Raw genomic sequence first — 27,233 nt, 5'->3', positions numbered from 1 at the left:
AACATAATAAAATATAGATTAAAATATGCAAAACAAAAAGAAAAAAAATGAACACCCAGATCTTTAATTTAGGTAAAGGTTGGCATTTAGTGCTTCAGCTTTGAGAAGCTGATCCGGTTTCTTCTGTCAGTAATTATCTGCCCTGTTTCTCTCTCAAGAGGGCTTAGGGTTAGGATTGTTTAAAGAGTTTCAGTCAGGTTATAGAGTAAATCATAGCACAGAAACACAAATGTTGCACATAGCTAAGCCCTTTTAACAAACAGCATACAAATACAAACACTCAATCGCAAACATTCTATAGTTTCTGAGTGTGAGCATGGATGTGTTGACTCTTTACCTGTTTTTTTCCTCTTACTTGGTGATTGCTGTATCAGAATGCCATTACACAACCATGCATTGTGACATCTGATAATTATGGGTAACATTAATGGGTGTCTGTATAATTCACATCTCTTTGTAGTCTTGCATATCATTCATTACCTTCATTACCTTTATTAGGAAATGAAACACCTGAAAATAAGCATGCCAGTTACATTGAAGCATTCATCCAAAATTCAGACCTACTTACTTTTATTTTAAACATCACTGCTGCAGTGCCTCATAGAAAGTTGCCTAACAATGAATCCAAGAAATGCTTCCTTGGTTTTTTCTAGGCTGGGGCATCAGTAATCCCAGGTAAAACGTAAATGGCAGTGGACACACAATTGAGCAAGATAGGTTGTATGTTAAATGTGAGATGGGTGCCTCCTTCCCATAGAACCTTTGAAGTGGAATAGTGCTTTACAGTAGCACTATATAAGCGCTAGGAATATGCTAAGGAGTTCAGATGATAGGTGAATGTACAGTTGTGCTCATAAGTTTACATACCCTGGCAGATGATTTCCTGGCCATTTTTCAGAGAATATGAATGATGCACCTACTTGTAATAAGTGTGTGCATAAAGGCTCAGTGAGTTTCTGGGCTCCTGACAGACCCATGCACTGACATCTCTGGATTCTGAGTCATGGGTAAAGCAAAAGAATTGTCAAAAGATCTGCGGGAAAAGGTAATTGAACTGTATAAAACAGGAAAGGGATATAAAAAGATATCCAAGGAACTGAGGATGCCAATCAGCAGTGTTCAACCTAATTAAGAAGGAAAATCAGAGATTCTGTTGAAACCAAACCACAATCAGGTCAACCAAAAAAAATTTCTGCTACAACAGCCAGGAAAATTGTTCGAGATGCAAAGACAAAACCCACAGATGACTTCAGCTGAAATACAGGACTCTCTGAAAAGAAGTGGTGTGGATGTTTCAAGATGCACAATAAGGAGACATTTGAAGAAAAACGGGCTGCATGGTCGAGTCGCCAGAAGAAACCCATTACTACACCAATGGCACAAAAAATCATGTTTACAATATGCCAAACAGCAGCGAGACAAGCCTCAAAACTTCTGGAACAAAATCATTTGGAGTGATGAGACCAAAATTGAACTTTTTGGCCACATCCATAAACGTTACATTTGGAGAGGAGTCAACAAGGCCTATGGTGATAGGTACACCATTCCTACTGTGAAAAATGGAGGTGGATCGCTGATGTTTTGGGGATGTGTGAGCTATAAATGAACAGGAAACTTGGTCAAAACTGATGGCAAGATGAATGCAGCGTGTTATCAAAAAATACTAGAAAACTTGCACTCATCAGCCCAGAAGCTGCACATGGGATGTACTTGGATATTCCAACATGATAATGGTCCAAAACACAAAGCCATGTCGACCTGTCATTGGCTACAGCAGAATAAAGTGAAGGTTCTGGAGTGGCCATCTCAGTCTCCTGAACTCAATATCATTGAGCCACTCTGGGGAGATCTCAAGTGTGCAGTTCATACAAGACAGCCCAAGAATTTACAGGAACTGGAGGCCTTTTGCCAAGAAGAACGGGCAGCTTTACCATCAGAGAAAATAAAGAGCCTCATCCACATTGTACCACAAAAGACTCCAAACTGTCATTGATGTTAAAGGGGGCAATAAACGGTATTAAAAACTGGGGTATGTAAACTTTTGATCAGGGTCATTTGTGTAGTTTCTGTTGTCATTATGATTGAAAAGAGTAAACACAGTCGTTTGATAATAAATGGCTTCACTCAAGCACTAACCATGAGTGAAAGAAAAGTTTTTGTGTTATCATTCATATTCTCTGAAAAATGGCAAAGAAATCATAAATTCTGCCATGGTATGTAAACTTATGAGCACAATCGTATGAGGGCAAAACTTTTGTCAGCAGATTTTATTATCAATCTTGGACTGAAGTATGATGTGCTGGGAGAGCTCAAATGTTTGTGCTAGGCCTTGCAGAACAGAGAGATCTGTCTGTCAGAGGCTGTATAAAATGTTAAATGCCCCAGTGTACATCTACTGTGACTTCAAGAATTTAACCTCCAGAATCCCATGACCTGTTTAAGGTAATAAAAGGAGGGGAAAAGGCATGTCCTCTGTAAACAGATGGAAGGTTTACCTTTCCCATTATCTTACAACTAGTCACTGCAGTTCACCACACTCAGAAGTTCAGGTGTGAGAGGGATTGGAGCAGGTTAAGAAACATGAAGAAAACTCAAGAAAGATTCGCAATTTTCCCTTTGACCTCACTTTGGAAGGATTATTGTCTCCTGTAAATAGACATCAGAAGACGCTCACACTCAGACCTACAGACAATTTAGAGGCAGCAATTGACCCAAGCATGATGTCTTTGGACGGTGGGAGGAAACCCACAAAGAGAAAACATGCAAACTCCACACAGAAAGGCCCCAGGCAGGGAACTGAAACCATTATTTTTTTGTGGAAGAATAGACGGTCCCAGACACCACTCTTACTACTGTACTAACCTTTACCAGATGGGGACTTAAATGTCCCAACCAGCTCTGGTATTATTGGGCAGTACAATTGAGAACATTGCTGTTCTACTTCACAGGAAGAAATGCTCCTCTCTGGTATGAAATGGAGGAACTGTAGCTAAATCTGCCCCTCCTTACACACCTGTTCAGCAAACACTGAAACTCTTAAAAAGAATACAAAAAAACCCTATTGTAAAAAACATGATTGTAGTATGGCTTCAAGTTAAGAAATATCCCAGAGAAACATCCTCTCTCTCTGTCTTTGGCCCAATATGGAGGAATGACTCCTTTCCACCAGGAAAAGCAGATGGGGGATTTAAATCTTGGGCTATGAAGGGGCTGGGAAAAATAGGAGATTTGTACAATAGAAGAAATAGTTGGTACATTTTATATACCCCGTAATCATTATATATATATATATATATATATATATATATATTTGCAGTTGAGGAATTTCATTAGGACACAACAAAATCAAACATTAGACATTCCTGAATATCTATTATAGAGAAACTAATGGATACAGATTGTTTAGGGAGGGGTTTAATTTCCAAAATGTATAAGTGCTTGGTGGGTGGATGAACAGAAACTTCTGTGGAGTGGCTGGGAGCATGGAGAGAGGATTTACAGGAAGACATCTCGGTGGAGGAGTGGGAAGAGGCTTGTACTAAAGCTCCATCTGGAACTACTAACACCCATCTGAAGTTATTGCAATACAATTGGTTGTTGCGAACGTATATAACACCAGAAAAGCTAAACAAATATGTGCTATTCCAGATACTTGTATCAAATGTGGGAAGGAAAAGGGCACATTTTTCCATTGTATTTGGCAATGTACGGAAATACAGAAATTTTGGCAAGAAGTGAAGCAATGTATTCAAGATATTTTACAGATTCAAGTACCCTGAACCCTGCAGCTGTTTTTATTGGGTTTGCACTCGGAGAATAAAAAAAAAATCTATAATTATTTATAGATGTAGGTATATTAATTGCAAAGAGAGTAATAGCCCTATCCTGGAAAAATGCCAGAAGATCAAAATATTTTACAACAGCGTCATTCAAAACTGAAAATAGTTGGTTCACATAACTTCTCTTTCAGCATGATGGACATCTCCATTAACATGAGCAGATAGTGATGATGGACTTGCAGTTAATTCCTAACCTATCTCATAATGACAGGATGAAAACATGTGTAGAGGTATCTGAAAATGTATAAACCCCCCCCGTTTAGAGGAAAATAGACTATTAAGCAACATAAATTAGGGGTTGAGGTTACAGGGGCTCTGAGTGTTTGACAGACTGTCAGGGTAGAGAAAAGAGCAGATCTGCTAATCTGCTCCACCTTCTGCAAAGGTTTCTTCTGGTTTCAAAAAATCAAGATGGCAACAAAAAAAAGACAACCCCAGATCACAAACCAGTGGATGACATCATGGTGGTCTGCCACTTGTTATAGAGTAAGATGGGCCTTGCTTTACCTTCTTATGAGTGCATGCATGCCAATGAAGAAGTGAAACAGGCAGCAGACAGACAGCAGAGCTCTTACATGTCTTTTATCCATTGGACTAAACTTTCGGCACAGGTCTTGCTCAGCATTTGCAAACATACAGCTGAGCACATAGTTTGAAAAAGCGGAATAGCAAGAAAGTTGCCGACCGAAGGTGAGCTGAGCTGAGCTGGCAACAGTCACAAAAAGACAAAACACAGTCCCAGAATAAAATCCCAGCTTCATTCTCTGCATTCAGACATCTCTTCAGGAGAATACAGTGAATTTCACGATATTTAAAGGCCAATGGTGAATTTTAGTCATTTACGAGTGTCAGTGAACGCTTGTCCAAGACCATATGAAATGGCAAACAATAAAGGCATTCACCATCATTACGATGGTGTAGTATTCCGCAATGTGAACACACAAAGGGTTAAAAGAAAGAGCCAGAGAACATATAAGGAGAGTAAAATAACACTTTTCAGAGTCCTGGCAATATTTTTTAACAACATTAATGATGGCAGACTAAACTAAGGCTCAGACTTTGAGGAGCACTATGCCCCGTATGTAGAAGGGAACCAGCAAAGTTATGCACCTTTTGTGGTTAAATTGACTTTGGACGTCCTCCACAGGTACTGGAAAATAAAAATAAAGAGGCTGGAAGTCAGTTTCACTCCACGATGGGAACAATCACCATCTTTATCGTAACTCAAACCTGCCACCCCCTCTGAGGTCCTAAACCAAGACAGACCTGATAATGTCATCAAATGAAGGAGAAAAAAAACTGCAGTTTTTAATAACTTTTTTCTTTTTACATTTGCAGGCTTACTCTGGTAGCCATGGTATACGTGTGTGGGTAAATCTTGCAGGAAACAGTCTAGAGAAATGCAGAGGAGGGCATCAAGGGCTCAACATGCTGCTAGAGAGGCTTCATACACCTGATGTTTTCATCATAAATCCATCCTAAATCACACAGACTTTGGGATTAGGTCAATGAGGGTGGTCTTACAACCCTCAGGCACTGCTATGGTCACTAGGGTTTTCTCTAAAAAGCAAAAGAAAAAAATTAAGTAGGGTATTTATATAAAATCCTCTAATGAGCCTGCATTCTGTCAAGAAAATGACAATGATGCACGGAAGCTGTTTAGTAAAACTACAGTACTCCAACGGAAAATTATAATATTAATGGAATTGTATTAGATTCAGACTTCTTAAGCAGTTCATGGGGCACTCAGACATGAGACAGAAATAGTGCCACAGAGCTCAAGCTTTATTCAGAACATGCCGATCTGACCCATATGGAACAGGTAAGCCTACTTAATTTCTATGGACTTGTTTGCACAGGCTCAGAGCGTTGTTGCGTCTACTTGGTGTGGTCCTGGACCCACTGACAGAGCCTGATGCAGTAAGTCTGTGGACTGACAGTGGAGAAGGACCGGCCAGGATGTCTCAGCCTCTTCCATAAATGCTCCAGCCTCTTCTTAAAACCATAAACCGTGAAAATGTCAATGATGCCGATGAAGTAACGTTGTTCAGGCCCATCGATGATGTGCAGAGGATTTTTTAGGTTGGGCAGTAAACGTCGATTTTGGGCCCTGAAATCAGGCAGCTCAGTTGCATCACCACTTGGCCCAGAATGCTTTGTGCAGCTCTGAAGGGTGCTACCGATTGATGCATCTCCTGCTTGTGGTTGCTTCAAATACCTGCTGTCTGTTTCGGTAAGAAGTAAGATGGCATCATCTTCTGGGACTTCCCCAGGGACAGCAGCCGCACCTGTGTGGACAGGACTGGGACTTTGATTGACAGATCTGAAATTACAAGCAGTGAGAGAAAAGAAGTTAGTTATGAGTCACAATTATGTGGCCTTACTCACATTACAATTGTGCAAATCTCTGATTTGCCTAAAAGATGGTACACCAACATGGCAGCAACTCATAAACGTTTCTATTGTAACATTTAGTGAACAAGAAAAACACCAAGTACTCCTCTCATCTGAATAAAGCAACTTGGATACATGTTTCCAAATCAACTAAGTGGCAGCACCACTAGTTGCACTTTCATGCCTAGCAGTCTTATTGTCAACATATATTTCTAGCATTTGCTTTACTGTTTAAGGCTAAGAATGCTATCATGCTAGCAGCTGTTATGTAGATGGATGGCACTTATTATATATTGTCTTATCAACCACAAATTTACCATTTCACACACCATTCACATATTTCTCACAATATGCCAATATGTAAAAACCAACTTAAAACTATGAAGTTACATATGACAGCTCGAACTAGGTGGCTGTTACCATAGACAATTTCCTTCACAGCACGAGAGTCACATGACCTACAAAGTGAGCTTGATCAATTAGACATTAGTTTGATTTGAGGCCGAATTGTTAGCTTCCTGTTGGTATTCCATCTGTTGAATCTGAAATTTGTAATCAAATTTTGTATTCTGAATTTAGCCTTTCCAAAATTCAAAGACCTTTAGCATTAAAAACCTGGTGAGACAGATTTGCTTCCATACAAAGTGACAGTGCAGCCCCGAAAGAGGCTGGGGAGTGACATACGGGACACTATGAGAGCAACTGAGGGTGTTAGGAGGTTGTGATTGGTCAAGAGCTTCTGCCAAATAAGCGCTGTTACAGCCAGCACAAACAGAGAGCAAAGGCTTTTCCTATAGCTGCACAGTAATACATGTGGCCTTTGTAGACTGTTTATACAGAAAATTCAGTTGTTATAATTATTGTTATAATGTTTATTATTACCCTTCATAAAAAGAGGAGAGTGACTACAAGAGATAACGCTCTCACCCAACTAGGAGGGCTTAAAGCTCCAGCTAACCTGTGGAACTACTCTTAGACAACGCACTGTCACCCTCTTCAGGTGAAATTCAAAATGTATCAGTCAAACCAACAGTCCGAATCCAGAAGTCCTCCTGCCACCTGTCAGGTTGAGCACTCCTTAACTATTATGGTCCAGCCCTCAGGCTCTCCTCAACACTTAGAAAATAACATTTCACAAAAACTGCAGCTCCTCTAGCAGGAATGGCTGGTGTCTGCAGACAGGCCACATAATCTCTGCTGGTTCTACACTATTGAACACTTCCAACATGGATGAATTACACTACAGAGGCATCAAAGCAGCAGCTCACATAACCAGTGGGTTACATCATGGAGGGTTAACACCACCCAACTCCAGTTTTAACAGAGTTGTCAGACAGATACATCCTCTGGCCAACATGAATATCAATATCTAATATATCTGTCTACTTTAACAGAAAAAAAAAGAACTTTACAGACTTTTTGGTTCTTATGATGAAAGTTGCAAAGGAAAGAGTCTGGTGTCGCTCATCATGGTGCAAAGGTTGATGTGCCAGGAGGAGACTGTAGTCCAGCACACTGAGCCTTCGCAGGAAGTGTGTGTCGATCTCCACCTGTTGCAAGAGCCAGGGACGCTGCTGGTCTGCACACAGACACACACTGTTGGTGGTTGATGTAAGATACTGCACAGAAACACCGCAGCTTGTTTCCTTACCCAGAGTGATGTACTGGCCTTCAAAATTCAGATCTTTGAGAACCACAATGATCTGGCTTCCCTCTGGTGCAGGGTCCGTCCATCGACTCACCTCACAGCCTTTAATGTCATACCTGATGTCACAAAATACACATTAGATCATGAATAGTCCACACTGTTCCTGGTATTACTCTGCTTCGAGGAGCAAGCTACCTGGCATTGATTCGATCATCTGGATAAAACACACTTTGCATTACAATGAAGTATTTCTGAAAAGGACAAGAGGAACAGAAAACAGCCTTTATGATCCTAGGTAACATGATAACATATTCCAGAAGAAGGTATGACAGTGATAAAATGGTATGTGTACCTTTCGTCTTTGTGGAGTTTTGATCCTGTGGACACCTGAAAAAACATGAGAACTACTCAGTCACATGCTAAGGATGTTGATGACTGCAAATACATAATTACAGTTACTGTCCAATCAAGGTCCATCTTTCACTACGCTTCTAATTCAGATTTGGCCTTGACTGTGCACCCGTCGGAGCCAAGATGGTGACTGGTCGCCGCGTGTGAATGTGTGTGAGGGGTAAAAAAATGGAAGGATAAAACAAAATGCAATGCATACTATTCTTATTGTCTCTACCCAGACATGAGCCTCTTTCTTTGGTTGCTCCGCTCCTCCTGAGCGAGGGAGTTAAAGAGAGAGAGAGATCCGCTCCAAGTGTCTGCAGCGTGTTCCTCAGCTCAGTCAAGCAGTCCATGTTCTCCCGTGCTCTCCTCAGACAACGGTACTGGAAAGCTGAGTGTGTTGTGTGTTGAGGATGTGAAAGATGTGATTTCAGTGCAGACTTTCACGTGGATCACACGTGATTCACACTTGGATCAGCTGACCGCGCAGCGGTTCGCATTGAGTTTGAGGGAGGAGAAAAAAAAAAGAAAAATTTGGACTAACTTGAAAACTCTGTGTGTGTGTGTGTGTGTGTGTGTGTGTGTGTGTGTGTGTGTGTATACCTAGGAACTTGACCAGCAAAGAATGGGGGTATTTCCTCAGATGTTCCATGTAGATCTTCAGGTTGGATAGAAGGAATTTGATCTCTCTTTTGTTTTGGGTCTTCAAAAAGAAGCGTTTGTCATTTCTGGAAAATCAAAAGCTCTAAATGAGTAGATATAATCAAAATTCATTAATCAATCTGTCAGTAATACAATATTTCCAATTCTGGCCATTCATGAATGAAACATGTAATTCTAGATATTGTGTAAAGTTTGCCAACATGCTCAATATACTTGCAGTCAGCTTTGGCCTTTTTTAAGCTCTTAGCAGCTGTTGCACGCTTAAAGTACTTAAGAGGTTTCAGGAAAGTCTGAGAGCACTTTCCTATTTAGGTCGCAGACAGATCTCTACACAGTTAGACATCATGACCAGTCAGAGACATGGATTGAATGATGCATGTAAATCCTTATTTCTTCAGAGAGCTCACTACTCTAAATCTCTACATTAGGTATAGAGAGTGCAATGTTACCAAAACTGAGAGATGCAAGAGCACCTTTTATGAGGTTTAAATATCATTGTGTCACAGTTGAGAATAATTTTAGAGAAATAAATAGTGTTAATTTAGAGTGGAGGTTTGACAAATGATTAAAGTCTAAGATCAGTTTGAATTTCTTATAAACAGCAGAACAGTGCGTGTGTGTGTGTGTGTGTAAGACTGACGTCAGGAAGAAGTCAGCCTTGCTCTTGGAGTTGCTGATGAACTGGAGGTAGCAGTTTTCAGAGCAGAGTGACTGCTGATACTCCTGCTCTGTCATTCCCAAAGAGCCACGCAGGCTGGCAAACACAGGGCCTGCAAAGGTCTCCATTGTAAAGTCCTGCAAACATACAAACACACAGCCAGCTAAATTTGGCAGTGGAAATATTCAACATCAAGATGCTATGTATGTTATAGAGGGGGGGATGCACACCCACCTTGTGAATCTGAGTGATCTCTAATCTGAAATCATCGTCTGACACTTCATCCTAGAGCAAAAATATAGGCAGCATCACTGAGAGTGAGAGAGGTTATCTATTCCACATTCATGCATTCATTATATTATTTTCATATGATGACACGTTACAGAAATACTTATATATATATATATGCAGCAAAAACACAAGCACAGAAGCAGAAACACTGCCTGCTGAAATGCAGCTTCATCACTGCACTGCTTCCAGAGTTAGTTCATTAAAATTTATCAGGAGTTTCATGAGGTGGGTTTCCATTGTCAAACACACAGACTTGACATTATCAGGACAACACTGTAAACCACACCACACCACCAGTGACCGCTGCAGCAGCGGCAACATGCTCGCGCTTGCCTCACCATCTGGAGAAATCAATGTTGGGTTTGGTGGCTTAATGTGCTAGGGATGACTTTCAACCATTAGTGCAGCATCATATACTTGGTATCTGGACTTGGCCTGAGGCAGCACAGTGGCATAGTGATTTGCGCTGTTGCATCACAGTTAGTAAGTTGCATGTTCGGTTCCCGGCCTGGGGCCTTTCTGTGTGGAGTTTGCATGTACTCCCCGTGCCTGCGTGGGTTTCCTCTGGGTACTCCGGTTTCCTCCCACCGTCCCAAGACATCATGTTTGGGTTAACTGGTGACTCTAAAGCATCCTTAGGCCTGAGTGTGAGTGGTTGTTTGTCTCTATCTCTGTGTGCTGGCCCTGTGATGGACTGACAACCTGTCCAGGGTGACCCAACCCTCAGCCAGTGTGAGCTGGGATTGGCTCCAGCACCCCCACCCCCACCCCGAAATGGATAAGTAGTAGAAGATGAATGAATGAATGAATGAAAAGGACTTGGCCTTTCGAGATAAATACTTAATTAGCAACATCTGTACAAATGAAAAAGTTGCTATCATTGAGAACGAAGGTCCTGAAATCTTCCCTTGTCATTATTACTGTTAGTGTGTGATGCAGTGTGAAAAAAATCATTTAATTCATGTTATACATATTATAACACAATGATGCAATGCATATGGCTGAGGGACATGTCTGATGGGTTTTTATTGGAAAGCTGAGTGTGTTGTGTGTTCAGGATAACACAACAGACAGGTCTCAGCCTGCTAAATCAGCAGAGAGTGCTTGGCTGGGATTAGTGTGAAGCACCGGCACAGGCACATACACATGCAAGCACACGCACATGCACACAAGCCGGTGTTTGTACAGACTCACAACAGCTGCTGCAGTTATCAGTCGATGCTGTTTTTAGACAAAATCTTTTCAAGCTCAACCAGAACGAAACTGCTAATAATTGGCTATGTCTATGTTCCAGGACTTAATCTGAGCTTTGCTGCTGCTTTTGACTCTCAACATGCCATTGGTTTTGGGCCCATGTGGGTTATGTGATCATCTGAAACTGATGCAAATTTTTATATCCAGGACACCCTTTTATATTCCATCTACCGGTTATCCATCACATAAAAACACAAACACACACACACACACATATATATATATATATATATATATAGGGCCATAATTATTTGGGCAATGACACATTTTTCAACTTCAGCTCTGTACAAAATGTACAATGTTGAAAAATCAAACCAATCCACTACAGAGATAGCAAAAACATCACATGTGGGCAAATCCAGTAATTGGTACAATTTTAAAAAGAACGAAAATACCATTGAGCTCAACAACACCAAAAGACCCAGAAGACTGTGTAAAACAACTGTGGTGGATGACAGAAGAATCCTTTTCCTGGTCAAGAAAAACCCCTTGATGACAGTTGGCCAGAGGTAGACATACATGTGTTAAGCTCAACAATTAAGAGAAGACTTCTCCAGACTGAATACAGAGTGTTCACCACAAGGTGTAGCCCAGGCCAGATTAAAGTTTGCTAAGAAACATCTGAAAGAGCTCATGCAGTTCTGGAACATCATCCTATTGGCAGATGAGACAAAAATCTACTTATACTAGAATGACAGGAAGAGAAGAGTATCGAGAAGGAAGGAACTACTCAAGATCCAAAGCATACCACCTCATGAGTGAAGCATGGTGGTTGTAATATAATGGCGTGGGCATGTATGGCTTGCAACGGAACTGGTTGTCTTATAATTATGATGATGTGAAGCAGTAGCGCTTTGTGGTGCAGATAGACAATGACCTGAATATTATTGCAAAGAAGTGGAATGTTCAACAACGGCCAAGTCAATCACCTGACCTGAATACAACTGAGCATGCACTTTACTCGCTGAAGAAAAAACTGAAGGGAAGTTGCCAAAAGAACAAGCAGGAACTGCAGACAGCTGCAGTGTCGAGGCCTGGCAGAGCATCACCTGGGATGAAACCCAGCTTCTAGTGATGTCTATAGGCTCATAGACTCGTGTATTAAAAAAGACAGTTTGATTTGTGATTATATTAATATGTCCAATTACTATTTAGACGTGGAGGTCACATATAAAATGTGTTCTAATTCCTACACCCTGTTGGGATGTCTGACCTTATGCTGCTTACACACTTCTGTACGATTGATAATCAGGCTGTTTTAACCTAATGAATCACATATTGTTTTAATATCTGAGTTTTTACATGTTTTTACACTTTTATTATGCTGTTTTGATTTAACTAACTACTTATGATTGTCACACCGTGGTGAGGTTGTCTTGTCTGGGCTTACTGTATCTTATCATTTCCTGTTTTATTTTGAAATGCCTAACTCTCCTCTCGTTTCAGAACACTTGCCCTTCCTCATGTCTCCTGTGTGCCCTCCTGGTTACCAATTGTCTCCACCTGTTCCCCATTTTCCCCACAGTTCAAATAGTCTGTCTTCCCCTTGTCTTGTGCCAGTGTGTCGTCGTTTCATGTCCCACACCAGCGTTACATCCATGCCACAGCCCTCGTCTCTTTGTGTAAGCCTTTTTGATCCTCTACTGAGTGAATTTTAGTTTGTAATTTCTATATCAGAGTTAGCTCTTTTTCAACATAGCCATGTAACTGTTTGAGTCCCGGCCTGACAATGATGGAGTAAAGAGTGACACCCACACGAATGAAGTAGCTACTGCACAATATAATAAGGATAGCATATAGACATGATTGAAAAACACTTATCAAATATCTATATACAGTATATTATAATTATGGCCTCTTTATTACTGAATGAAGGAGGTACACTGGGTTGTGGACTTTGTGGTTTGTCTGTTCTCTTTTCTCTTGTATAGAAAACAGGGACCTACAACAGCCATTAGGGGCTATTGGTGGGAATGGAGCCAGATAATATGAAGAGGAAGTGTGCAACCCGAAGAAGTCACAACCACATACCTCATTTCCTTTGTATAACCATAATATAAGCTGGACCAGGGAAAGCTAGAGCATCAGACTTTGTGAACTGATGCTGGAGTTGTCTGCTGGTCAGGGAAACATAGTCTGGTCCAGAGCTCTGTAAATGATCTCTTTTTACTGTATATTTTACTGTTAGTATTCAAATTAAATTTATGAAATTGATTTGGACGTGTCCTGCATCCTTCATGAAACGAATGCACAAGTTCACTTTGGGAACTTCACAACCCTTCAAGCTAAAAGTCTGCACTTAAGTCGCATCTTCATTGCTTAATTTCAAATCCATTGTGGTGGTATACGGAGCTGAAATGCTGAAAAACTGTGTTAATGTCCAAATATTTATAGACCTAACTGTATGTATGTATGTATGGGGGAAACTGGGTATGATTACAACATGTGGGGAGTTGTAATCTCACCAATTCCACAAATCAGGGAAGAGATAGGAGTCATATGATAATTTCAGCATTTACCCACTTTATCCCCAATCTTGCACGGTGGCCGTCAAGGCTGGAAACAGGTCCATGCAGATTTTATTGAGAAAAAAAAATTGAGGTGAGGTGAGGTTTTTTGGCTCAAACAAAATTTGGGTTAATATTTGAAATGTGTGACTTATTACATCAAAGCTTCTCAGAAAAAATGTGATGTATTTCCCCCTGCTACTTACCCAACCATATGCCAGTACAATTAGCCAAACAATGGCTGACCGGGTTGCGGCGGGCTGTAACATATATTTTAAAAGTGATAAAACCATCCCCTTTCATAAAACTACAGCATGCCTGAACAGTGGAAAGTAAAGAAAAGCATCTTAAGAAGTCAAAAAGAAGGGCACACCAGCCAAATCAGTGGTGGTGGAACATGGGATCTGCCATATAACACTGTTTTGAATCATATTGTGACGGCTAAGCCTAAAATTTAAAGCCACTGAGGGCTGTATAGACGGGCTGAACATAATTGCCGTGCACTGCTTCCTTGGGTCTTGTGAAATAAAAACTCCCACGTCTTCTGCTTGAATTTTAATGGATTATTTATTTCTCATCGTTTTGATCTTCAATGTGCTACATGCAAGAATCCAACCACTAGTGTCCATCAAAATCCATTAATTCAGTAACCACAAATACATCAAGAAGGCTTTACTCGGCCTGGTGTTGAGGTCAAAAAACTATTTCTGCTCCGCCGTCTAGCAACACCTGTTACGTGAAGAAAGGTTCTTACCTAAGTAAGCATGTGACCCGGTACACAAAGGTGACACCTAGCGGACAACATATTGTCCTACACACACACACACACACACACACAGACACACAGACACACACACACACACACACACACACACATTACCCCGTTGAAATGGCCCTTATACACTGGCCCCTAACTGTAATGACTTACAGGCATAACATTTACAATATTTACAAAGTAAGAAGCCATAACCAAAATGACACAATGATGAACATGATTTACCACATTTTTAGTCACATATTCCAAATATACAGAATGCTTTCAATTACATTTTCATGTAACAGGCTAAGCTTAGTCACAGACCTTTCAATGGCACTCGACTTTGTCTGCAGAAGTACAGAGCGTACAAATCCTTTTTTATCCTGGAAAGCCTTCAAGACTCAGAGATTTCTCCGGTTTTGGTTCCATTTTTGCCTTTCCTGCAGCAAGGGTAGATATTTTCGCATCCAGTGTTTCCAGAAGAGATCAGAGATGTCCTGAGCTTGCTTTCATCTGTGCTTTGCATACAGGTCATGTGGTTAAAACAATCCTGGTGGAAATGATGCTTGTCCTTTCATGTGGATTATATAGGAGTGAGTGGCTCATGATCGTTGGGATCATCAGACAGCTTAGTGATAGGACGATCATTTAAAATGGCCTCAGCTTCACACATGACAGTATGAAGCCCATCGTCATCCAAAATCTGCTGACGAAGAACCGAGCTGAGAGTCCCTCTCACCATGCGAATTACACGTTCCCAAACCCCACCATGATGTGAGCTAGCTGGAGGATTAAAACACCACTTAACTCCCCTTTTCTGCAACACTCCTTGAATCTGTGTATGATTCAGAGCTACCAGAGCCTCCCTGAGCCTCCTCTCTTCTCCAATGAAGTTTGTTGCATTGTCGAATTGAATGTGCTACCTTCAGCTTTCTCCAATCTGAAAAATAGGCCAATAGCCAACTAGTGGCATCAGGTGAGATATCCACATCAATAGCATTCACCATGGCTTCCTTCTTAGCCTTCAGGTCACTTGCTGGCCATTCCTGTTCAGATCTATATAAAAACATTGGACCTTGAATCCACCTGCTGCCCTTAACAAAATCTCCAACCCTCACTCCTCTGGATGCATCATCTGCTGAGTTTTCCTTGGAGCTGACATACCGCCATTAGGATGTTTTGGTGGCTTCTCTGATGGTTCACCACAAAAGTATGTAAACGCTTGTCCTTATTCTTTATGTACTTCAGCACTGAAGTGCTATTGGTCCAAAAGACTGAAATTTTGCAGCGGAAACCTCATCTCTATTTTCAACATCAGGTTGACATGAACAGCCAAGACAGCAACCGTCAGCTCCAAACGAGGAATGGTAATAATCCTTAAAGGTGTAACCCCAGCCTTTCCCCATCAGGAATACAACATGAACGCTGCCTCTGTCATTCTGCAACCTGAGGTAAGTGACTGCTCTGTATCCTGCTTCACTAGCATCTGAAAAGTTGAGCATGTACGGGCCGTCCAAAGCCCTTGGGTTTAATGTACCTTTCAACCCTGAACTGGGACAGCACATCCAGGTCCTATCCTGAGGTCTCATCCCCTCCAAAGTTTCTTCTGCAAAGTTCCTGAAGCATGACTTTGGCAGGCAAAACAACTGGTGCTAGAAAACCAAGAGGATCATACACAGAACTTGTTACTGACAACATTCTGCGTCTGGTGCAAGACTTCTGAGGGACCTCCATCTTGAACTTGAAGGAATCAGTCTCAACACACTACTGCAAACCAAGAGCTCACTCAACAGGAAGGCTATCTCTGTCAAGATTCAGTTCTTTCAGCTCCTTGGCTATGTTCTTCAGGGAGAGTGTGCAGCATGGTGTGACTGTTACTAATCCATTTGATCAGCATGAATCCTCCCTTCTGACAGAGAGCAGTGAGATATTTGATCATGAGGGCTGCTTCCTCCTCAGAGCCCATGCTCTTCAGACAATCGTCAACATAAAAGTTCTTTTTGACAGTTTGAACCACTTCAGCTGGAAAGTTGGACTGATTGTCATCTGCTGTCTTCCTAAGAGCGATGCTTGCACAATTTGGCAAGGACACAGCACTGAACAGATGGACTGTCATGCGAAACTCTGTTACTTCCTTAGTCAGATCTCCCTCTGGCCACCACAAGAAACGAGGGAAATCTCTGTCCTCTGCCACCTTGACCTGATGGAACATTGCCTGAATGTCGCCCATAACCCCCATAGGTTCCTGTCTGAATCTAAGGAGGACTCCAAGCAATGTACTTCTGAGGTTGGGACCTTGCAAGAGCGGATTATTCAGTGATTTTCCCTTGAATGTTGCACTACAATCAAACACTACCCTCAGCGTCCTCTTCGTCAGATGATATACACCATGATGGGGGACGTACCACATCCTGTCACTGCCACAATCCAGCTGCTGCGTGGGCACTTGCTCTGCATAGCCCCTGACATCTCATTGAGGTACAAGGTGAACTCTGATTCCCAGTTGCTCCCCTTTCTCTTCAAAGGTCTGTTAATGACCCATCCAAAAGCTGTCCTTATAGCATATGGGCCATCCCCATGGCTGTTAATGACCTCCCAAGGCTCCAACATCTTGGGTACATTAGTTGCAATCAATTAACCTTTATGCCGGGGATTTGTACCTTTGACAGGTATGACCATTTCACCAAATCTTTTTCAGTCACAATGTTGTCTGTGCCTACTGGCATCATCTTCTGCGAGAGGACTTCTGGGAGCTTATAGAAGAGGTTGGTCTCCAAACCGGATACTTCCAAGCCTGTGCATTCATAGGCTGGCACGACTCTTTCCTGTCCCATGGTTTGCAGAAGAATGCACTCAGATTTAGCTGTTGCATGAGATGCTCTGAAGAGAAGGTGGCAGTACTTCCAGGATCCAAAAAGGCATATGTTTGTAATATCCGGTCTCCTTTGATGGACTTGACCTGGACTGGCAGGATGGAAAGAATACAGTGATCTTTTCCAGCACCTGTATGACCACAAGTTGTATGAGATGCTGTGATGTTGCATGATACTGGCTCTTCAGCACGTTCAGCGTTTGTGTTGGCCTCATCTCTCCTGTCAACATGTAACACACTTGGATAGCTTTGACCACAACTCCTACAGGTCAAATACTCAGTGAAATCACAACTCCTGTGACCTGCACGTAAGCAACCAAAACAAAGCTCTTTCTCCTTTAGAAAGCCTATTTTGTCTCTGTGCTTCTTCCTTTTAAACTGCTGACATTCTTCTAATGAGTGACGTTGATTACAACACACACAAGTACACTGTAGAGCCACGAGCATGTGAGACTACTCTTGAGTCTCTTCAGTTCTCAACTGACTGGACAGGAGCAATGGTGGGGGCAAAACTGTTTCCTTTAATTCTATTTCCTGATTGTGGCCTCAAACTGTTGACAACCTTTGAGCCAGCTGTTCCAGATGGTGGGTCCCGAATGTCCCCAAATAGGATATAGGATGTTCCAAGTAATACAAACAATCACCCCTGCTTACCTTTTCCTCTACTCCTTGCTCAAATGCCCTTTTAAAAGAAATATACAGTAGAGGATCCCCATCAAATGTTGGAAATACCATTAACCGTTGTTGTTGGACAAGAGCTGCTGTAATTTCATTTTGTCTTTGCATTATGGTATAAATATCTCCAGCCTGTCTTTCATCCACTGGCTAAAAACTGAAAAGAGGAGGGTGTATTTCATTCACAGGCTGAGCAGGAAGCAGGGGACATTGCCTTTCCTGGATGGGCTGAACATGATGCAAAGTGGGTTGCCAATATTGAGATTGTGTATCCACTTGTGTTGTGAAGGTTACCCTGCATTTGAGAGTCAGTCTGTTTCTTTCATTCAGAGGATATAGTTCTTAATTTTCCACAGCATGCACTTTTTTTGCTTGTGTGTTTGCTTGCAACATTTGAAACACTGTCCTCTGGATTTACATCATCACCATTATCATCATCATCATCATTACCATTAACATTCAGAACATTTTACCCACCTTGTCATGTCAGAAATTAATTAATCATTGCCAATTTTTGCTTTGAAACATATTTCATGCTCTTCTTTTTCACCATGATGTAATAAACCATGAACACCTTTTGCTTCATAACACAAATTGACAAGCTCATCAACAGCATTTTGCACCTCCGATTTTTTTAATCGCCTTTTTGCATAAGCTCTTGTATCTTGTTTCTCACATTACTAGCCATATTTAGCTTAGCTTTCCTGTCATTCTACCACTTTTCCAGCCTTTCTGCATATGCTTTAGCAGTTAATTTCACAACACGTTTTTCTTTGTCCCTTTGCATATCAGTGCCATTCGCGCTAATCTTCGAATCAGCTGATTGTGCAATAGCCTCCATGGGCCTGTCTGCAGCTTCACACACATCCATAGTTTCGAATTTTATCCCAACACTCATGCTGGGTGCCATGATGATCCAGGTGAACAAGCCCTCCGTTGATGTGACAGTCAATCAGTGTCTCATTCTGAGGCCTAGCTTTCAGCTGCTTGTATAGCCAAAGTCTTTGGGATCAGTTTGTCACACTCACTAACCTCCTGCCTCACCACCTCATCAGTCACCATCTCCTTCACCTGGTCTCCCAAGCTGAAGCTTCTCTCTACTCATCAGCCAGCCAGTACTTTAACATCCCAGATGCTCACAGACATTATTCTCTAGCACTCTTTTCAGGCTGATCTCCTGGAAGCCTAGCCTGCCTTCTGCCACTAAGTTCTCCAGCTCTCCTGGGAGGAATTGCCTGCTACCCCTTAGGAGACTCAGTTCCTGCTGCCACCTCAGTCAGCCTGCCTGTGGCTGAGCGGTATTATCACTCTATGTCCCTCCAGAGACCTGGGTTCACATCAAGGCAAGTATAGTACTGAACTTTGAACATTGAGGAAAGTTTTTGCACATTGTTGCTGTGGTGTGCTGCCCATCCTGTATTTTTGTGATCTCATGGTAAGGAGAAATTGTTCAGATTTTTATTGTGATGACAGATTGAAGACAGAGTCTTGGAGAATTGGAGGTTTTGGAACTGATTGTTCATGATTACTTCTCAAAAGAACTCATGACCAAATAGAGATAGAAAATTCAAATAATCTCTAAAACAATACAAATGTATTTTATAATTTTCTATTTTGAAGCTTTCTTTGGTTAGAATGCTTTATGGTGCTAGTACCTATAAAAGAAGGGGATTTTTTTTTTTTTTTTTTTTTTTGCTTTATGAGCTACTATCCCCTATTACAGTGAACTTTAATCTTTAAGTCTTTATCAGCAATGGTAAGATAGTATAATCTAAGTGTGATATGATATTGAAGGAGGCAATTTTACCCTTGCATGTTTAGACAACTGTTGCTGGATCTCTGTGGAGGAAACTTCAAAACAGGAGGATTTGAATTGAGTTCTGCAGGTTGAAAGAGCAACTCTTAATTTTGACTGTTTCTAAGCATTTCCTTTTTTTTTTTTTTGTTGCAGAAGTTTCTTGTGTTTACTCTAAATTCATAACTAGCATAGCTAGTGACTGCTGTGAATAGGGCAGCTGAAAACAAGGGAAAGACCATGTGACAGCTTGGATAGACAGCTGTCAGGAGGCAAATACCCCAAAGGTGCTGTCACTGGCTAGCAATCCATGGTAGCAGTGGCAGGGTTTAGCAGCCTTGTCACAACCAGCATGAGCTACAAGTCAGATAAGGAAAATACCCCAAGGGTCAGGGAGAGCAGGGGTAGATGATGACTCACAGGCAGACATGGTAACAGACACTGGAACGGATAAGACTACGAGTTGGATGTGACTCAGTGAAGGATAGGGGTACAGACCTATTCTCTAGGATTGGAAGTGGGCAGAATAGTTTGAAGGGCAAAGTGAGCATGGCTGCAGAAAATAAAAATGGTAGATTAGAGGGAAAGAAGCCCCAGTTTTGTCCTTGTGGTTGGCAGAAAGTAACATCAGAGGCCTTAAAGTGCATCAGGGAAAAAAGAGATGTGTGGGAAAGGAAGGGCAGTGTGGCCGCATCGATCAGGACTTTTTAAGAAGTCAGTTGAATAAGTCAGATGACACCACAGTTCAAAGGATATCAACAACACAGCCACAGAGGTAGAGGAGGAGGTTATAAGAATGGTCGCAGCTGATACTGAGGTGAATAGGCCAGTCAAAGAGAGAAATATGGAGCAGAAAGCTAGAATTAAATGGCCTAGGGCAAATAGTAGCAAAGAATGGGAGACAGTCAACGGGGACTTGTCAATAATTCTGAGCAGACCAGGAGGAAACGCAAGCGATAGGTTAGAGAAGATGGGACACATAATTTACTCCTATTGTGTAGAAAGGGGTGCAAGATAGAAAGAGGGTTGAAAGAGTAAAGGGTGGCTAAGTCTAGACGGCAAAGAGAAATTGAGTTATTTATTGAATTAGTTAAAGAAAGTGGAAAAGAGCTACAGAGGAAGAGAGGGGGGAATTAATTTGTTGCAAGAGGAGGCTTGGCCTGGAGTAGTAATTTAGTAAGGGCATATTTCCAGGATATCAGAGTATGCTTAAGTACAGCAGGCTTTACAACAGGTTGGCAGAGGCTATTATGGCAGGGTGTACCATTTCTCCATTAGCATTCACAATGGCAGAGGTAATTTATTAGAGCTTCTAGGTGGGTTGTAGGTGGAGAGAGGCGGCAGGATGGGATGCGCCTTACACCAATTAGAGCATACATGGATAATATGACATTGATAACTACAACGGTGCCATGTATGAAAAGAGTACTTGGGAGACTTAATAAAACCTTAAAGTGGGCTAGTATGAAAATCAAGCCTGGTAAGTCTAGAAGTATCTCAATAAGCAGAGGGAGGGTAGAGGGTGTGGCCTGTTTGAGGCTCTTTGCGACCATGCAGTTAATTCAGGTGAGTTGGCCTGTAATGGTTTGATTTGGGTTGATTATAGGACTGGTCAGGTGAGTTTGTTTGCTGAATCTGCTAGTGTAGCTCGTTCTCCACCTCCTGCACCCTCTATACCTTCATGCCTCCTACCCGAACCAGGGTCTGTATCACCACCCGCTTTTACTGGTGCAGTTGGAGAGAGATCAGAGTAGTTGACAGTAGTGCTGTTTGAGATAGTTTTCTTTGTGTAAGAAACGGTGATGGCTGGCATTAGGGGGGTGACTCTGGGACGCCACTGATCACTGGATGAAACACCAATGAAAGGAGGTTCCCACCTGATGACCCTAAGGACATGTTAGCTATCACTGCTCACCAACCTAGTTAGATATTATCTTTAGGGCACATGGGGCAGAGTGAAAGTTTGTTGTTAGGGAGTTAGTCAATGAGTGTGGTTTTTTTTTTTTTTTTTTTTTTTTTTTTTTTGCCACACAAGTTTCTTGTGTTTACTCTAAAGGCAGGTTTAGTGTTGTATATTCATAAAGATGACGATGTGACGTGTTATAATGAAGGTAAATGTGTGTGTGGCGGCAGGACCAGGCATCGTGGGTATTTTCAACATAACACTGTCTTTAGCCTCATAGTTTGAACTGTGGTACAGCCTGTCTGTGTTAGAAGCCTGACCACTGTCCTGCTGGGGCCCCAGAAGCCCAGAGGCCCTGGTCAAAACACCTGCCTCCATTGTTTTAAGCCAACACATCAGTGGCGTCTTGGCACATACCATCATGTCAGCAGGTTCACATTCACATTCCAATGAAACAACACTCTGTGGTTTGTTAGTTCTTTCTTTTACAGTGCAGGAAAATAAAGTCCAGAAAATGTGAATTAAATTGAAAATGATAGTGGATTTAATAAGACTTTTTTGCAGTGCCAAGTGTGAAACCTGCGGAGTCCTGTATATCAGCAAGTATCAAGATGTCAACCTCAATATTTTATTTCTTCCTTTGTTCTCTCTCACTGGAGGCATGTTAAAAATTTGACTGTATTGTAATGTAGTTGAAGCCCTGCCTGTGATTTCAGGAGCATCAATACTTTGATTTGAATACTAAGTAGGTGGACTTTAAATGTTGTGTATGTGCCGAAGAATGAAACAATCCTGTCTCATTGCTGATCAGTACTCACCGTAGGTGCCTTGTCGATAGTGGTCTGGATGGCCGCTGCCAGTCCTTCCTTCATCATGCAGGTTAAACTGTAGAACTCGTGTTGCTGGTCAATCTCAAACAAGCCTAGAAGTTTCCACTGCTGCCTCAGACCTCCCCATCTCCTCCTTTTCTCTGAGCGCCGCTGGTGGCCAGACATCTTCTGCAGGTCGCCTGGCAGCTGCCAATGTCTGTATCTATTGAAACGCAGAGCTATACATACAACATACAAGAGAAGAGCTTTTTAAAGCTGCAGCGAAATCAAATCAAAGAGAAGCCATGGCCACAGAGGCTAGTCACAAAGACAACTGACAATCAGCTATGTCTGTGACAGGGTAACTATGGAAACCAACACAAAGGGATTATAGATTCATCGGCTCTGCTGTGGTTAATGGCATAATGCTGGTCCAACAACCACTACTCTCCTCATTCACGCAGTTCAAATGGTCAACTGTATCCATGTATTATTGTAATAATGTCAATATATTGTCCCATTAGGCAAATGAGGAGCATAAGGCTGGAAATGACCATGAAGGGCAAACAGGAGGGAGAGCACAAAATGAGCCACACAGTTGTTACCATAAACACGCACACTGCATTTTACTTAGTGCCCCCCCCCCTTTTTTTTCTTAACTTGAAACATGACTATCTAATCTGGTCCTTTTATAAAGTAAAGGAAAATTTGGAGAACATTTAAAGTCAGATTTGATTAACTGCTTTACAAGCCAGTCCTCCGATCGCAACCAGGCAAGTACAGGTCTGTAGTCCAGACCCCACTTGTTCAGCTGCCTACCAATTACATCTCAACGTGAACCCCTTTTGTAAGTTAGCTGTCGGCTCCGTTGGCAAGTTCAATAGCAATTGGCATAATGCAAAGCTGCCTGTGCCTTTGGAGCTCTTCTCTCCGTTCTTAGAGACACTCACAGCTTCACTTTGCATTTGATCATGAAAAAAAAGCTTCCTGTTTGATGATGGCTGCATTTTCTGGTGACTGGGTTTTTAACACATGATTAAAAGAGACGACATCTCATGTTGTAGAAAATTAGAACCATGATGTTGAAGATACTCCCTCGTCTCTACCACTTTTTAACATGTTTTGGATTATATGCTTTTTATAGTATATACTCTATCCTGGTGATATAATGAAGTGAGGAGATGACCTAAGACACACAATTCTGACCTGAATCAATGTTTTTTTCTTGAGTATCAGTATGATTTACTGATAACTTCAATTATTGTATTTCTCAGAAATGACCACAACGCATACACAAAATGAACCATGCACATGAACACTAGCAGCAGTGTTGCCCCTTCATGTCATCACCCATTGCAGTGAGGGTTGGATCTGACCTGTTCTGTCCTCTATGCTGATTGTGTGGTAGACTGTCAATCACACAGTAGTCACGCCTTAATACATTTCCTCTTTTAAGGTGTATTTTCCTTTAAATTAGAGCATCATTTAAAAAATGAACATTATGTTGAAAGAAACTTGAAACTAAAGACTGAGACCATAAACTCATAGGGAAATTGTTTAGTGAGCAAATAAGTGACGTATAGGATCATTTTCCCAGAAACTTTGATACAATCTAATTTCTTTTTACAACTAGTGGCGCCACCCCCTGTAATTTATCAGAAACATTTGTGGTTGATGGTTGTTCAGAGATTATTGCAGTACAAAAACACACATTATTTGCTTTTGTTTTCTGTGGTAGCCATAGACAGCTTCCCCCAAATGGCATACAGGGCCTTGGGTCCTTGAGCGTCATGGACAGCAGCCAAGGTGGGGACTTGCTGACTGGTACTAGGGACAGGAGAAGTCTGCAAACACTTTCTAATACCTACAATATTTTCCCTGACACAGGAAGAAACCTGAGCGAATGCAGGAAGTGGAGCGTGGCAACTATTGGAGGTTTACTGAGATTGCAAGATCTGGAGTCAACCTCCTAGACAGGGTCTGGACTCTTTTGGCAGAGTTGCCCCGGGTGACGGGTGCTATGTGGCTGTAGCTGTTATGCTCTGCCAGGAGAACAAGAAGCTCACTTGTATGAGACTGCAAGTCACTGAGGGAATGGCTCTTACTATTGTGTGAGCTTATGCAAAAACATCCCATACATCCCATCCCAACATAAAGCTCTTACTCTGCAGAGGATTGCTCCCTTTGGGTGGGAGTGAGTTGCTTCCCAAATTGAAGGATTTAAGCATTTTTTATATCCTGTTTGGAAGTGATAGTAAAATTGACTCTGAGACAGACTGTAAACATTGTACCAAACTGAGAATAGGTAGCTGAGCTACAAAGTATTCATGAAGTATACCCTGACCAACCTGGGCCATGAGAAGTATCCCTGTGTTTCCAGTCCTTATCTCCACTTACTCCTGGACAATGCATCCACAAGGGGAAGTTATGTACCTTAACATATATTGTGTGTGAAAATACAGCTTATAGAGTTAAAATATCTAGAATGACAAGATGATGTGAAAATGAACTGCTAAAGAGACAACATTTAATAAGAAAAGTATTGTAGATATATAAAATTTTGGCGACATGTGCATCAAAATTAATCAGAGCTACATCAGGAACAAAGACCGACATGGGCCCTAAATACACCCAGATAGAAACTCTTAGAGATCAGAATCTATCACGCCATGTGACATTCTTCCCACAGTTTGACGATTCCAGTCCTTGAACATTAACACAATTAGCCCTCTGATACGAACCCCAGGACCGTACAGAATGTACCAAGAGCAGTGCCCCCACTTTCATCACCATAGTTACTATAACAATCATGTTTTCTCTAGGTTTACTCAAAGACATGGGTTTGAGTTTAAATAATAAAAAAAAAAGCACCTCCTCAAGATTAGATGATCTTTGTTGCCATGGTTAGAATATCATTGAACACTCAGACACTGTGGAAATATAAAATGCTACTTTTACATTGGGAATCAAACACCATCTTACTGTGTGATGTTTGATCAATCCACCAAAATCTCCTCCTAAAATGTTGCTCTATAAACTACGTCACCACATTTTTCCTTTCGCTCCTGTTACCCTTACTACCACCACTAAATGTTACCTTGCAACAAAATTTGGCTATGAGTTTGGATATATAAATTAAGTGAGTGATGGATGTCAAAAATCACACCAGCTCTCCTGAGATTGATCTTAGTCCGCATTGCACCTTACACCACCACAGCGGATAAGGTGACCTCAACAACTTAGTACAATAGTGACGCTAACACAACAGGAAGCTGTGAACTCAGAATGTCTGAAGCCTGCGAGAGGTTGAGCATGGATGAAAACGAACACTTACACTTGATTGAGTTTTTTTCTTTCTCTGGCTTCATTTTTTATTTTGACACAAAAAGAAAAAATTATGTGGAGAATTTTCTCATGACTTTGTTATTGTTTTTCTCTTAATCAAATAGGACAATTTCCCCACTTGTCCCATCATGTGAAAATGTGGTTGTTTTTTTTTTTTTTATCTTAAGTCCAAAACTAAAGAAATTCTAATCCAAAGTAACAATAACCATGGCAGAAGTGGAAACTGTGTTGAATGAAACACTGAGATTCATTAAAACTACAGGTGTGAATGAAGACTTCAAAAAGTCATGTTAGATTATCAATTACATGTTAATTTTGAGATATTAAGCAATTCCTGTGTGGACATGAAGAGCCTGCTGTTAGAAATCATTGTAGATTTGTCTAGAAGTGCACTTGCCTTGACTTTCCCCTCGTGTTATGAATAAAGTCTTGTGGAGTATTTCTATGTGCAGTTAAAGAACTATCATGAATCCATTTCTGTCCCTATCCCCTTATTAATATGCCACAGACGCATCATGGCTGTGTGTGCCTTTAGCACATTTTTTTTCCAGGTGATTCTCATACCTGGATCACAGCTATCTGTCGTGTGTTTTTGAAATATCCACCAAAACAAATTCCACTTTACATGTGGGTGAGGGAGTCTCCTGCTTCGCGATGTCAGACTGATGCAGGATCTATTCGACTGGAAGTAGTAGTAGACGCATGAATCAGAAGACATGATGATAGTGACTGTTCACAGAGAGAGGACATCCTCTTCCTCTCTTTATTGCACAGCCAAGCCGTTTTTCTGCCACATCATCGGGAAGTCCATCAGATTCTCATGACTTCGAGGATGATACTCTGCAGATCGGTGCTGATATCTACATGTAGCAGAAAAGCACACAGAGCATCATGCAGCCTCCTGCCGTACGGCCGCGCGGCGGGTTACTTGCCTGTGGACGCAGAGCAGCTCGGTCTGTCCCTGTCTTCGTGTGGTCGATTCGACAACTGAGCCTGCGGCCTGAGGACGTCGGGCGGAGACCGTCTTTCCCCGCGGTCACACCTACAGCGTCAGGGAGTGTCCCGGGACAGTGATGTCTCCCGGAGGACACACAGCAGTCAGCGTTGACGCACTGATGGAGATGAACAGGAGCTGGAGCAGTATCAGGTCCGGGCTCAGGGTCTCAGGACCGGGACTCTGGTCCAGCTGTCCCGGCTGTGGATGAACCGGGGACGGCTGGATCAAGTTTTCCTCCTCCAATCAGAAACAAGTTAGAGTGATGACGCTCATTCTGCACGTACTCAGTTGGACAAGTCCAGAGTATGAGAGAGTCCGAACCACATCCAGCTGTACTTCCTTTGTAAGGCTTTTACCGTGTTACAAGTGCTTTTTGTTTGTTTGGCCGTTTTTAGTAGTTGTACTGTTTTACCTTTAGTTTGCATTGATTAAA

General features: G+C 41.7%; 1 protein-coding gene across 2 annotated transcripts; it reads right to left on the bottom strand.

Annotated features, from left to right (window-relative positions):
* Positions 1 to 4,406: 4,406 nt before the first annotated feature.
* pip5kl1 (phosphatidylinositol-4-phosphate 5-kinase-like 1) lies at positions 4,407 to 26,995 on the bottom strand. Of its 2 annotated transcripts, XM_029515730.1 has the most exons (10): positions 26,736 to 26,995; positions 22,468 to 22,697; positions 9,830 to 9,880; positions 9,578 to 9,732; positions 8,878 to 9,002; positions 8,234 to 8,268; positions 8,077 to 8,132; positions 7,885 to 7,997; positions 7,650 to 7,812; positions 5,718 to 6,162 (listed from the first exon to the last, which is right to left on the bottom strand). In XM_029515730.1, the coding sequence occupies exons 2-10, from the start codon at positions 22,642 to 22,644 to the stop codon at positions 5,718 to 5,720; spliced, it is 1,320 nt and encodes a 439-aa protein (XP_029371590.1). In that variant the 5' UTR covers positions 22,645 to 22,697; positions 26,736 to 26,995. The 2 variants fall into 2 exon arrangements, with proteins under 2 accessions (XP_029371591.1, XP_029371590.1); XM_029515731.1 differs by lacking the exons at positions 8,878 to 9,002; positions 9,578 to 9,732; positions 9,830 to 9,880; positions 22,468 to 22,697; positions 26,736 to 26,995 and adding an exon at positions 8,510 to 8,638 and having other exon boundaries at positions 4,407 to 6,162.
* Between the last annotated feature and the right edge of the window lie 238 nt (positions 26,996 to 27,233).

The sequence above is a fragment of the Echeneis naucrates genome, chromosome 12 (assembly GCF_900963305.1).
Source record: "Echeneis naucrates chromosome 12, fEcheNa1.1, whole genome shotgun sequence".
Taxonomy (NCBI): domain Eukaryota; kingdom Metazoa; phylum Chordata; class Actinopteri; order Carangiformes; family Echeneidae; genus Echeneis; species Echeneis naucrates.
The sequence above is the reverse complement of the archived record's forward strand: the minus strand, read 5'-3'. Positions and strand labels throughout refer to the sequence as shown.